Genomic DNA, 14,494 nt, shown 5'->3' with positions numbered 1-14,494 from the left:
CTGTAGGGAAAATGTTACAGGGACAAAAAATAATAGAGTGTAATGTGGGAAGCAGAAGAACAAATAGATAATAGATAGATGTAGAGAAAAGTACAATGGAAAGTGGGGGCAGGACTACATACTAGTTATTTTGAAGAGAAGGTTAATAAATCTAAAGGGAGAAACTCAAGGCAAATAGAAATTTAGAAAGCAAGGCAGTAAGGGTGTATATACAGCAGGATGAAAAGGGAAGAGAGGCGTGAGAGTGGTGCTGAAATAAATTAATTCATTTCTTGATAATGACTTGTAGATATTGCTGGGGACTATTTCTTGCCCTATATTAGTAGGTATTATAAGATTACTGTCTATAAGTCATTCAAGTTTTAAAGTATACTGTCTGTATTCAGTTTCTAGAAATAAAAAGTTTGAAAAAATAGTTAAAATTTTTTAATCTTACCCAAAAGTTGAGTTCAGATACTCTCAGTTTTTGAATTTGATTTCTCTTTAGAATCATCACCTAAAATGCACATGATACAAAACAAAACAATTAAACAAAATTGACATTTTATATGAATGATATATTTTAAAAATTATCCAGCCACCGCCTTCCATCTAGGCTCTCAACAGCCGTTTTCCTTTTTAATTGTTGATTTTTCAAAATTTGGACATGGCAAATTTCCTTGTAGTGAGAGCTCAATGCTTTATGTACCAAAAAGTTGCTACTAGAATCAAGTTAATTCCTCACTGAATTAGTTGGGATGCCTTGTGCAGGTCACTCCTCTGAAGGTGTAGATGGTTTGTGGGAGGTGTGTCCATGCAAGGATATATGTTAAGTCACCCAGCAAAATTAGTGGTCTAAAATAACATGAAAATTCTTCCTCCCCAAATTCCTAAATAAAATATTTTTAAATGTTTTAAAACTGCCTAACTGGGGGCAGCTGGGTGGCTCAGTCGTTTAAGCATCCGACTTCGGTCATGATCTCGTGGTTTGTGAGTCTGAGCCCCGCATTGGGCTGTCTGCTGTCAGCAGAGTCTGCTTAGGATCCTCTGTCCTTCTTTCTCCCTCTCTCTCCTCCCCCCATTTGTGTGCTCTTTCTTTCTCACTCTTTCTCTCAAATAAACAAACACTTAAGAGGTACCTGGGGGTGGAAAGTACACAACTATAGAAAAACAGATGATGTTAGAACTAGAAAGAAATTTAGATGAAAGAGGACGGGGGAGAAGGGCTCTAGAGTTACTATGGGTGCTAGATGCCAGGCATTGTGCCATGTGGGTTGAATATTATAGTGTGATGCCATAAAAATAAAAATATTTTAAAAATACCTAACTGAACTTAAGAAGAAAGAAAATGAATTTTCCAGATGCCAGAAAAAGCAGATGACCTTAAAAAAAACAAATAGGAGAAAACTTAGGGTAGTCTTCAAGGAGAACTGCAGAATAAAGTTGCAACTAGGGGCTTACATCAAAAGCAGAAAAGGGCCTGGGACTATGGAAGGTCAGAAGCTGGACTTGAGACATGCATAAAGCTGGTGTCTTCAAAAATCATACCCTTCAGTGCTATCAAGTAAATGTTTATGTCCCCCACCAAATGCGTGTGCTGAAACCCTAGTATTCACTGTGACATAATGGGAGGTGAACCTTTGGGAGGTAATTAGACCATGATGGCAGAGCTCTCATGAATGGGACTAGTGCTGTTATACAAAGAGATACGGGAGAGATGTCTCTCTCGACCATGTGAGGATACAGTGAAGACATATGTCTGAAAATCAGGAAGAGAGCCCTCAATAAGAAACAAATTGGCTGGTATCTTGATCTTGGACTTTCCAGCCTCTAGAACTGTGAAAAACAAATTTCTGTGTTAAGTCATCCAGTCTATAGTACTTTTACTGTAGCAACCCAAATTGACAGAGACACTCAAAGACTAGGAATATTCCTCCTGTCATTGCTACAAGCTGATAAGGTATTTGTTCAAGTTTGGTTTGGGAACAAAAAGCTTCCTATAAGAAACTGAAATCTTAGACCTTTGTATTACTTATATTTGGAGTTGAATTTTGTAAGCATCTAGTTAGTTAGTTCAGGATGAGCCAGGATTCCTAAACTTCCAACAACAGGAAAATATAAATGTACCAAATTATATACTACAACCTGTTTGTAAATGCAAAATATAGGAAACAATCTAGATGTCCAGACAGGACAGTATTTGAAGCATCTATGGAACATACTCAGTGTAGTACTATGGAACTATACAAAGAATGAAGAAGATCTCTATGAAATTATATGGAGTGATAACCAGGATAGGTTGTTATGTGATGTCTACAATAGGCTGACAAACCAAAGTGCAGAAGACCATAGTATTCTACCTTTCATGTAAGTAAGAGGAGATATAATAAAGAAATATATGTAATATTTATTAGTGCAAAAAAGAAAAAAAAACAACTAAAGGGGAAAACTAGAAAACCAATGAGATATCTTTCAAGAAAAGTAGGACCAAGGTGAAAAGAAAATTGGAGAGAATAGGGTAGAAGGAATGAGAGGGAGTGACATTTTCTGAGTACAACTTTTTATATATTTCCTATTCTTAGAAACATGATAATATTTCGCCCCCAAAATAAAGTAAGTATTTAAAATCAATCAGGATGGAATTGCTACTTCTGGTCCAGTTGATATAACAGGAACCATACATACTCTCCCATCTGAAACAACTAAACTCAAGCAAAATAGATGATAAGAGACTACTGTGAACAATTAGATGCTAACAAATTGGATTACATAGAAGAAAGAGACACATTCCTAGAAGCATACGATCTATCAAGACAGAATCATACAGCAACAGAAACTCTACGCATATCTATAACTAGTAAGAATATTGAATAAATAATCAAAAACCTCCCAACAAAGAAGAGATCAAGACCAGATAACTTTGCTGATGAATCCTACCAAACATTAAAAAAAAAATTAATGTTAATCCTTCTCAAACTGTTCCAAAGACTGCAGAAGAGGGAATACTGCTAAACATATATATTAAGGCCAGCATGACCCTGATACCAAGGCCAGACAAGGACACTATGAGAAAACTTACAGACCAATATCTCTGATGAACATAAATGCAAAAATACTTAACAAAATATAAGCAAACCACGTTTAACAGCACACATTAAGAGGATCATACACCATGATTAAGTCAGATCTATCTTGCAATGCTAGGATGGCTCAACAAATGCAAATCAGTTAATGTAACATGCTACATTAACAGAATGAGCGATTAAAAATCACAAGATCATTTCAATAGATGTAGGAAAAGGATTTGCTAAAATTTAGTATTCTATCATGATAAAAGGTCTCAACAAACTAGGATGAGAGGGAAATTACCTCAACACAAGAAAGGCTATATTTGAAAATCCCACAGCTAACATCATACTGAATGGTGAAAAACTAGACTTTTACTTTAAGATCAGGAAGAAGGCAAGGATGCCAACTTCCACCATTTCTATTCAATATAGTACTGAAAGTCCAAGCTTCAGCGATTAAGCAAGAAAAGGCAATAAAAGGCATAAAAATTTGGAAAGAAAGATGTAAAATTATCTGTTTGCAGATGATGTGATTTTTCTACATAGAACACACACACACACACACACACACACTTGGAATAAATTGTGTAAGAAGCACAACACAAAATCAACACACAAAAGTATGTTGTATTTCTACACAATAACAATGAAAACTCTGAAAAGGTAATTAAGAAAAAAATCCCATTTTTAATAGCNGTCCAAGCTTCAGCGATTAAGCAAGAAAAGGCAATAAAAGGCATAAAAATTTGGAAAGAAAGATGTAAAATTATCTGTTTGCAGATGATGTGATTTTTCTACATAGAACACACACACACACACACACACACACACACACTTGGAATAAATTGTGTAAAAAAGCACAACACAAAATCAACACACAAAGGTATGTTGTATTTCTACACAATAACAATGAAAACTCTGAAAAGGTAATTAAGAAAACAATCCCATTTGTAATAGCCTCAAAAACAAAAGTATTAAGTAATAAACTTAGCCAAACAGGTAAAATACTTAATACACTGAAAACTACAAAACATTACTGAAAGAAAACTAAAGACAAATTGAAAGATAGTATTTGTCTTTATCTTATTTTACAAAGCATGATGCCCTAAAAGTCCATCCATGCTGTTAAAAATGGCAGGGGGGGCACCTGGGTGGCTCAGTCCATTAAGCATCCACTAGAGTGGATTTTGATCCATTTGATTTTGGCTCAGGTCATGATCTCACATTAGGTNGGTATGTTGTATTTCTACACAATAACAATGAAAACTCTGAAAAGGTAATTAAGAAAACAATCCCATTTGTAATAGCCTCAAAAACAAAAGTATTAAGTAATAAACTTAGCCAAACAGGTAAAATACTTAATACACTGAAAACTACAAAACATTACTGAAAGAAAACTAAAGACAAATTGAAAGATAGTATTTGTCTTTATCTTATTTTACAAAGCATGATGCCCTAAAAGTCCATCCATGCTGTTAAAAATGGCAGGGGGGGCACCTGGGTGGCTCAGTCCATCAAGCATCCACTAGAGTGGATTTTGATCCACTTGATTTCGGCTCAGGTCATGATCTCACATTAGGTCATGATCTCATGGGTTCATGAGATCAAACCTTGGCAAGGGCTCTATGCTGAGAGTACAGAGCCTATTTGGGATTCTCTCTTTCCTCTCCGCCCCTCTCCCACTCATGCACACATTCTTTCTCTCTCTCAAAGTACATAAACATATTTAAAAATGGCAGGAAAACCTTACATATTTACCTTTAGCTACCATTGCCTGTGCCCTTCATTTGTGTAGAGCCAGACTGACATCTAATATATCATTTCTTCCATCTGAAGGACTCCAGTTAACATTTATTTTAGTGAAAATCTGCTGGTCATAAAGTCTTTATTTTGTGTTCATTTTTGAAAGATATATTTTCTGGGTATAGAATTACAATTACAAATTCACCATGATTTTTTTTTCTTTTAGTATTTTATAACAATGTTGACTATCTTATTGCTTGCATTTTTTTCTTATGAAAATTCTTCTGACACCCTTACCCTTTGCTCTTCTATATTTAATGTGTCTTAATTCTCTGGCTATTCTTAAGATTTTCTCTTTATCACTAATTTTGAGCAATTTGATTATAATGTGCCTTATTATAGCCTTCTCTCAGTTTTTTTGTACTGGGATTAAACAAGATCTTTTATATCTCAGTTGGTAGTTCTCATCAAATTTGGAAAAGTTTTGGCCATTATTTCTTCAAATATTTTTCTGCCTCCTCCCACTTTCCCTCATTTGGACATGTGCTTTATTTTCCTATATGAACTGTAAGTGAAGGATTGCTATATCACCATTTTAAAATCCCTATTTAATTAGCGCTCTGGTACTAAGCATTGATGGCTGCCACCATAAAAAGAGAGGCACCAGATATTATGTGCCTCCTGCTGAGAAACCATACTATGGACTTGCCAAAGGGATCACATCTGCACCTGTTCAAGTTTTAGATCCAATTATTAATAAACAGTTGAACCTGAAACAACACAGGTTTGAACTACATGTGTCAAGTTATACTTGGATTTTTTTTGATAAGTACAGTACAGTACTGTAAATGTATTCTCTCTTCCTATGATTTCCTTAATAATACTTTCTTTCCTCTAGAGCTTACTTTAAGAATACAGTACATAATACATATAACATACAAAATACGTGTTAATCGACTCTCTATGTTATCAGCAAAGCTTCCAGTCAACATTAGTTACCAGTGGTTGAGTTTTTGGGGAATCAATAATTATATGTGGATTTTTAATTGCATGGGGATTTAATATCCGTAACCCCTGCATTGTTCAAAGATCAAATGTATCATAAAGAAGGCAAAGGAAGACATACAGCTACACCATTTGCATTCAAAGAGCAAAACCTAGACCACAGCACCCTCCTGTGGTATGTTCATGACCTAATTCTTTTATTAAATTTTTAAATTTTTTTAAAGTTTTTTTTTAATGTTTATTTTTGAGAGAGAGTGAGAAAGAGAGAAAGAGAGAGCAAGCGAGCAAGCATGAGTGGGGGAGGAGCAAAGAGAGGAGGAGACACAGAATCCAAAGCAGGCTCCAGGCTCCAAGCTGTCAGCACAGGGCCTGATGTGGCGCTCGAACTCTCGAACTTGAGATTGTGACCTGAGCTGAAGCTGGACGCTTAACTGACTGAACCACCTCGGCGCCCCTCAATGACCTGAATTCTTAACAAATAAATGTCTTGGAAATAATATCAGGAAGATATATAGAAAAGCTGTAGATAAAAATAGAAATTAACTGATGAAACTATAAAGGAAAGCTAGGAATAATTACCATAGTCAAGATAGTTATTCCTGCTTAAGAGCAGTGCAAGGGAGTTATAATTGGGCAGGGCACATAGAGAGCTTCTAGAATGGTTAGACAAGTTCTAATTTTGACTTGACAGTAGCTTAAGTTAGTTTGTCAAATAACAGTTCACGAAGCAGTATTTAACAGTATTAGTCAGTACTAAGTACATAAAACATTTGTTTTATGCAGTTTTTTATGTGTGTTATATTTCAAAACAAATGCTTTCCTAAAAAGGGGTAGATGATTGTAAGTACTCTACTTTGCAATGCTGACAAAATTTAACAAAATGTTGAAATGCTTTTGGGGAGAGAGAAAAAGTAGGGCTTACTTACTCTGAGACACACAAAAAAGGCTGAGGGAGCACAATACTAAAATATAGGGGCAATCCCAAGAGTCCATCTACGCACCATACATGGAAAAGTGCCGTATTTTGGTATTACTGTGGTTCATATCATTTCTAATCATTATCCCAGAAACATTCCAGTGGAGGAAAACACTCCATGCCCTGGTTCATGAATATCAGAAGTGTGACTCTAAAGTAATAAATCGAATTTACTGAACCCACCATTTGAAATACATATCCAAATGAGTGTTATCCCATGAAAGTAAGTCACATGCATTATTCTAATCATGTTGCCATTGCTTAAAACAGTCTGAAACTCCTCTTTCTAAACTGCCTTCAGAGAACATTTATTTCTTTTCAGAAATAATTTAGCTATGGTGCAAGAAAATCAGTCTAATTACTTTATTGTCACACCATATTTTGATCAAGATCTATTTTACCCAAGATCGAATCATGCACCTTGTTCACAAGAGTTTGGTCATTTCCAAAAATTAAATCTATGCTTGAAAGATGAAGATTTGCCACCATTGAGGATATTCAAAAGAATGTGCCACCCTCTATGTCTGTGAAGGCATTTCAAAGGAGTTCAAAACTGCTTTGGGCAGCGGCAGTGTCACTGTAATAACTAGTGTACTAAAGTGACTAATTTTTATCGTAAGTGATGGCACATTTTTTAAGTCTTATTAGCTTATGATTGTTTTTAAAATATTTACTTGGGCATTCCCTTAAAGAGGTAAGTTTTGGATTGTATTCATTTTTCAAGGATGAGATAGAGAGAAAGCATTATTTGGGAGGCAGTTTTTAATGTGAGCAATAATCAGGGTAGGGTGCTATTTATTCTGCTGAGCTTATATCACATGGGTAAACCTAATACTTGACAGGTAAAAACAAATCTTCATGAGCTTAGCAAACACTTACCCATGTCATTAACAAAGATGATGAATAATAAGAAGATAAATACATTGGATTTCCAAACATTAACACAAAACAAAGGAGAACTGAAATCTGAAAATGGAGAAAAAGAAACATATGTTTTATTGTTCTTAGATAAACAGCATAATGCATACTTTGTCTACAGATATAGTCATTTTTAATATAAACTTTATGGACATAAATAAGATTAATAAATAGATAAGATAGATTCTGGCCAAAAGATAACAAAATTTCAACATACTGATAAGTTTTAAGTATTTTTAACACCATAAATTATATACAGGAGCATTTCATTTTATTTCTCTATTTGCTACTTGCTATAAAGAAAACAGAAAACCCCCCCACTATTGTTTCTATTGATTCAATAAGGGAATAATATAATAAGAAAGACACTGGTAAGTATTAATTTTCTAATCTTATTTTTGTTGGACTACATGAAGATTTCCATCACTGACAAGGCCTTATTTTATTTTTTGTCTAAAAGATATGTATGTATTTGGAAAGTAAGGTTTAAAAAGTGCAAAAACATAAAATTTACAGGGTAATATTAATACAAAGTGTTAAAAATCTCAGGTGTCATGCAGAAAAGACAGTTTAAAAAGTAATGATAATAATAAAACATTAAAATTTTTAAAAGTTTCACAGAAGATAAAACATCTACGGTCTAGTTGATAGAGTATAATCTATCTGATGCTATAGATATAGATATATATAAGTGTATCTTTCCTTCTGGATAATAACAACATCATATATATTAAATACACTTGGAAAAGTTACCCCAAAAAATTGAGTCAGTTCTGTTTTATCAACCCTGAAATCTTATTTTAATATTTGACTTATAAATGTTAAAAATGTTACCATGTTCATGTAAATGATCTTCTGAAATTTGTTTGGCTCAATGTATCCCACAACATACATGGGAAATAATGAAGCTATCTGAAATAAAAATATCAAAAAAGCAAAAGTGAAAACAAGTAGAAAACAAACACCTTACTATTCATAAGAAAAGTAAATACAAGAGTAAAGTTTATTTCAAATAATGACAATCAAAATAATTTGGCCAACTTTATCATTAAGAACTAGAATAGCTAGAAAAAATATTTCTAAATCTGTATGAAAGCCACATATTATTAACAAAGCAAAAGAGAATTAGGAAGTTAAAACCAGAGAAGGGATGAAAATCTAGTGATAAGTATGACATTTGGGGGTGCTTTTATCCCAGAAATAGCTGCCAATTCCAAAAGAAACAGATTCTAATAGAGGTAGTTGGGAGATTTCAATGGACTCTGTACTCAGGGCACACAAAGAATGAGATCCCTGCTAAGTCCCCAAGCTTTGGTTTGGGATATAAGGGAGAACCAGAAATCTAGCACCCCTCAGAAAGACTGAAGCCCACCTTTGAATCAGTTCATTCTCTAATTGCATGAGGGTAATTAAAGATTGGTAGTGCCTTTGTCTGTCTACTGGAAGCAAATTTTAATCTTCTCTGGAAGAAGTTAATATCAACCTAGTCCCAAATTAACTCTGTGACTGTTCATGTGCAATATCCAATACCAGATTAAAACTAATCAGGTAGAGGAGATATCTATTATCAGTATGATAATAGAAGCAGATACAAAAGAATTTGCTTTATGGGTCAGTAAACGTTTTATGTAAAAAGCAGCTAGTAAATGTGCTATGCTTTGTGGGCCATGTACAGTCTCTGTTGCATATTCTTCTTTAATTTTTAACAACACTTTAAAAATGTAAAAACCATCTCTTAGCTTGCAAACTATTCAAAAACATGTCTGGCATCATCAAAAACAAACTTTCTTTTTGATATGTGCAAGCCAATAATAGATAAAATTAAGAATTCCTGGGGTGACTGGGTGGTTCAGTTAGTTAAACATCCAGCTTCAGCTCAGGTCATGATCTCACAGTTCATAGGTTAGAGCGCCCGCATCAGGTTCTGTATTGATAGTGCAGGGCCTGCTTGGGATTCTCTCTCTCTCCCTCTCTCTGCTCCTCCCACACTCATGCTCTCTCTCAAAATAAATAAACTTTAAAAAATTTGAAAATTCCAAGAGAATACTGAAAGCCAGAAGAGAAATTGAAATATGTAACCAAATGTTATAATAATCAATACTAAGAAAGGTGGATTTAAAAGCAGGTTAAATACAACCAAACAAAGAAGAGATCAATTGGAAGGCAGATCAGAAGAAAACATTTAGCAAAAAGAATAAAATGACAAAGGGATGAAAAATATATGAAAGAATATAATAGACACAAAATATACAGTGTAAAGGTCTAATATATTATACTTCATATCTCAGAAAAGGATGAAGGAATGAAATAAAAACTATATTTAAAGAGATTATATCTGAGAAGTTCTCTACATTTATAGATAAAAATGAAGCACTGATTTATAAAGTATTACAAATCTCCAACAAGGGATAAATTAAACCAAACGAAACTTGACCACACTTGGCATATCATGGTCAAAATTGCTCGAAACCAAAGGCAAAGAAAAATTCTTTTAAAAATCTGGACACTAACTGACTTTAAGACTTACTATAAAGTTTCAGTAATCAAGACAGCATGGTATTGGAAAAATAATAAGACAAATTAAACAATGCAATAAAATAGAAAGCTCAGAAACAGATCCATACAATTATAGGTAAGTGAAGTTCGACAAAGAAGCAAAGGTAATTCAGTGGAGAAATGATAGTCTTGTCAACAACTGGGGATGGAAGACTTGACATCCATGCCCCCACCAAAAGTGAACCCAGACCTAGACCTTACATCTTTCCAGAAAAATTAACTCAAAATGGATCTTAGGTCTAAATTTAAAACACAGATTATAAAACATTCAAAAGATAACAGAAGGAGAAAATCTAGGTGACTTAATTTGAGAATGAGTTTTTAGATATAAAACCAAAAGCATGACCCATGAAAAAAATTCATAAATTGGACATTCTTAAAATTAAAAACCACAGCTCTACAAAAGACACCATTAAGAAAATTAAAAAGCAAGGAAGAGACTGTGACAAAATCTTCGCAAAACCTGTATCTGATAAAGGTCTGGTATGCAAAATATATTGAGAATTCTTAAAATTCAGAAATAAGAAAACAACCCAATTTAAAAATGGACAAAAGATCCAAACAAATACCTTACCAAAGAATATATACAGAAAGCAAATAAGCACATCTAAAGATGGTAACTGAATTAAAGCAACAAGGACCTACTGCTACACACCTGTAGAATGGCTGAAATCCAAAAACCTGATAAAATTGGCAATCTCTTACAAAACTAAAAGTGTTTCAGTACAATCCACCAATCAGACTCCTGGGCATTNGTATCTGATAAAGGTCTGGTATGCAAAATATATTGAGAATTCTTAAAATTCAGAAATAAGAAAACAACCCAATTTAAAAATGGACAAAAGATCCAAACAAATACCTTACCAAAGAATATGTACAGAAAGCAAATAAGCACATCTAAAGATGGTAACTAAATTAAAGCAACAAGGACCTACTGCTACACACCTGTAGAATGGCTGAAATCCAAAAACCTGATAAAATTGGCAATTTCTTACAAAACTAAAATATAGTGTTTCAGTACAATCCACCAGTCAGACTCCTGGGCATTTACCCAATTGCGTTACAATCTTATATACATACAAAATGCATATGCATTCTACAAATGTTTATAGAATCACCGAAGCAACCATAATGTCCTTCAAAAGGTGAATGGATAAACAAACTGTGTGAATCCATACAATGAAATATCATTCAGTACTATAAAAATATGAGCTATCCAGTCATAAAAAGACATGGAGAAACTTGAACGCATATAGCTAAGTGAAAGAAGCTATGGTGAAAAGGCAACATGCTCTATGACTCCAATTACATGACATTTTTGGGGGGTCATATTTTACTCAATTAAAGATTGCAGAGCTCTACTACAAATCACAGTATTGCCATTTCTTATATTTTAGAGGACTATATTCACAGTCATTATTATGACTGGGCCCAGGAATTCTTTAGTTTGGACCTTTGAACAGAAAAGTCCTATGGCAATTTAACATTCAGTAGTAAAGAGGTTAGGAGTTCATTGAATGTACAGTTTCAAAAAATAATTTGTAAGCACATAAACAATGGGTAATTCATTCAACAATGCCAAGGAGATGTTTGTGTTAAATGGCTAAAGATGGTAATACTTTCAAGTACTAACCAATTTACCTGCATACAGTTTCCCAGTGTTTTATCATACCTTAGCTGCTTGAAGCCTCAAATACAGTTGTTGCTTTTTTTTTTTTTTTTTTAAGACAATCCTGTAAATTCAAATCCTTTCAATGGTTACTAGAGTACCAATGCTATCTCCACCCTCAAGGTACTTACTTGCAGGTGGTGTGGAAAAAAAGGCAAGGACACAAATAGCTCAGCAAATCTCTTTTCAACACATTATCAAGTGCCTCATAAAGCAAGCTAAAGCACAGCAGAAAGCTACTGTCAAATCTCAGAGTCAAAGAATGCACAAATTGTTACAAGTTTATTCTATACATCAACTACCCAGAATTTGGGAATTTGAGGCTGATACCTTACTCACAAACCCTTTGTCATTTCTTGTTCTCTCAGCCTAAATACCTTACTACCCACCTTCTCCCCCAAAATAGGCAGGTAGAAAATGGTTCCAAGTAATACCAGGTAATGGATAATCAGAACTTAACTGCACTTAAGAACTTTATCCTTTTTATTAACTCTACCAAAGATCCCCCTATTTTTTCCAGATTTATTAAGATATAACTAACTTACAACATTGTGTAAGTTTAAGGTGTGTAACATGTTGATCTGACACACCTATATGTTATAATAGGATTACTACTTCATTGTTAGCTAACACCTCCCCCTATTATGTTGCAAAATTCCTATTTCATTTTTGTAGTAAGAACATTTAAGATCTACTCTACTGGCAAATTTCAAGTATATAGAACAATATTGTTAACTATAATCACTCTACTTTGTATTAGATCCCCAAACTCAATCCCCCAACTTCTAGTTGCAAGTTTGTGCTCTTTTGAACAATATCTCCCTATTTCCCACCCACCACATACTGGTAACCATCAAACTCTACTAGTCTGGCTTTTTTAGTTTCCACATAAAAGTGACATCAGACAGTATTTGTTGTTCTCTGCCTGACATATCTCATTTAGAACAGGCCCTCAAGGTCCATCTATGCTGCCACAAATGGCAGGATTTCCTTCTTTCTCATAGCAGAATATTCCAGTGTGTGTGGTGTGTGTGTGTGTGTGTGTGTGTGTGTATCCCATCTTCTTTATCCATTCATCCATTGACAGTCACTTAGGTTGTTTCCACATCTTGGCTATTGTGAACAATGCTGCAACAAACATGGAAGTGCAAATATCTCTTTGATACTCTGTTTTCACTTCCTTTGAATATATACCTAGAAATGGAATTGCTGGATCATATAATAGTTCTATTTTTAATCATATGTAGAGCCTCCTCTTTTCCATAGTGGCTGCACCAATTTAAATTCACATCAACACAACACAAGGGTTCACTCCATTTCCACTACATCCTCTCCAACACTAATTATCTCTTATCTTTTTGATATTAATCTCTTATCAGATGTATAGACAAGTAAGATTGCATCAAACTAAAAAGCTTCTGCACAGCAAAGGAAACAATCAACAGAGTAAAAAGGCAATTTATACAATGGGAGAAAATATTTGCAGACCATTATCTGATAAAGGTTAATATCTAAAATACTTACTATTAAAAAATTCCTAACACTCTAGGAAAAAAAAACTAATAATGCTATTAAAAAAATGGGCAAAGGGCTTGAACATGTATTTATCCAAAAATAGGCAAATAACTAATATATATACACAAAAAATGTTTAATATCACTAAATCAGTGAAATACAAATCAAAACCACAATGACATGTTATCTCACACCTGTTAGGACAGTTATTATCAACAACCAGGCAACAAGTATTAATGAGGATGTGGAAAAAGGGAACACTTTCACATAGCTGATGCATATGCAAAATTATACAGCTATGAAAAACAGTATGAAGCTTCCTCAAAAAATAAAATATAGAATTATCATATAATCCAGCAATCACACTTCTAGATGTTTATCTTAAAAGAACTGAAAATAGAATCTTGAAGAGATACTAGCACTCCCATGTTCACTGTAGCACTATTCATAATATCCTAAATGTGGAAATAACCTAAATGACAATCAATGGATAAATGGATTAAAAATGTATCATACACATACAATCTTTACAAAGATGGAAATCCTGTAATATGGCACAATATGAATGAGGACATTACGCTAAGTAAGCTAGTCACAGAAGGACAAATACTGTGTGATTCCACTTATATGAGGTATTTACAATAGACAGACCCATAGAATCAAAGAATAGAATACTGATAGCCAGGGCTAGGTTTGGGGGAAGAAACCTAATCATTGCATACAAGGTTTCAGTTATGACATATCAATAAACTCTAGAGATCTGCCGTACAACACTGAGCCTATAGATAACAATACTGTATTCTATCTATACTTAACAAATCTGTGAATATGGAATATCTCATGTTAAGTGTTCTTATCACACACAGATGCCTTAAAATTTTTTAAGGCACAGGGGTGCCTGGGTGGCTCAGTCAGTTAAGTGTCTGACTTTGGCTCAGGTCATCATCTCATGGTATGTGAGTTCAAGCCCTGTTCAGAGCCTGGAGCCTACTTTGGATTCTATGTCTCCTTTTTCCTCTGCCCCTTCCCTACTTGTGCTCTGTCTCTCTCCCTCTCAAAAATAAA

The 14,494-nt window shown here is 34.1% G+C and overlaps 1 protein-coding gene across 1 annotated transcript in view; it reads right to left on the bottom strand.

Annotated features, from left to right (window-relative positions):
- DPY19L2 (dpy-19 like 2) overlaps window positions 1-14,494 on the bottom strand; it is an 87,086-nt gene that overhangs the window by 40,037 nt on the left and 32,555 nt on the right. Inside the window, 3 exon segments of the mRNA XM_077775332.1 lie at window positions 437-496; window positions 7,651-7,737; window positions 8,524-8,601. Coding sequence (XP_077631458.1) covers window positions 437-496; window positions 7,651-7,737; window positions 8,524-8,601 — 225 coding nt within the window.

Source organism: Crocuta crocuta, unplaced genomic scaffold (genome assembly GCF_008692635.1).
Source record: "Crocuta crocuta isolate KB4526 unplaced genomic scaffold, BGI_CrCroc_1.0 scaffold197, whole genome shotgun sequence".
Lineage (NCBI taxonomy): Eukaryota > Metazoa > Chordata > Mammalia > Carnivora > Hyaenidae > Crocuta > Crocuta crocuta.
Note: the sequence above shows the minus strand (reverse complement) of the source record. Positions and strands in the feature narration are given on the sequence as shown.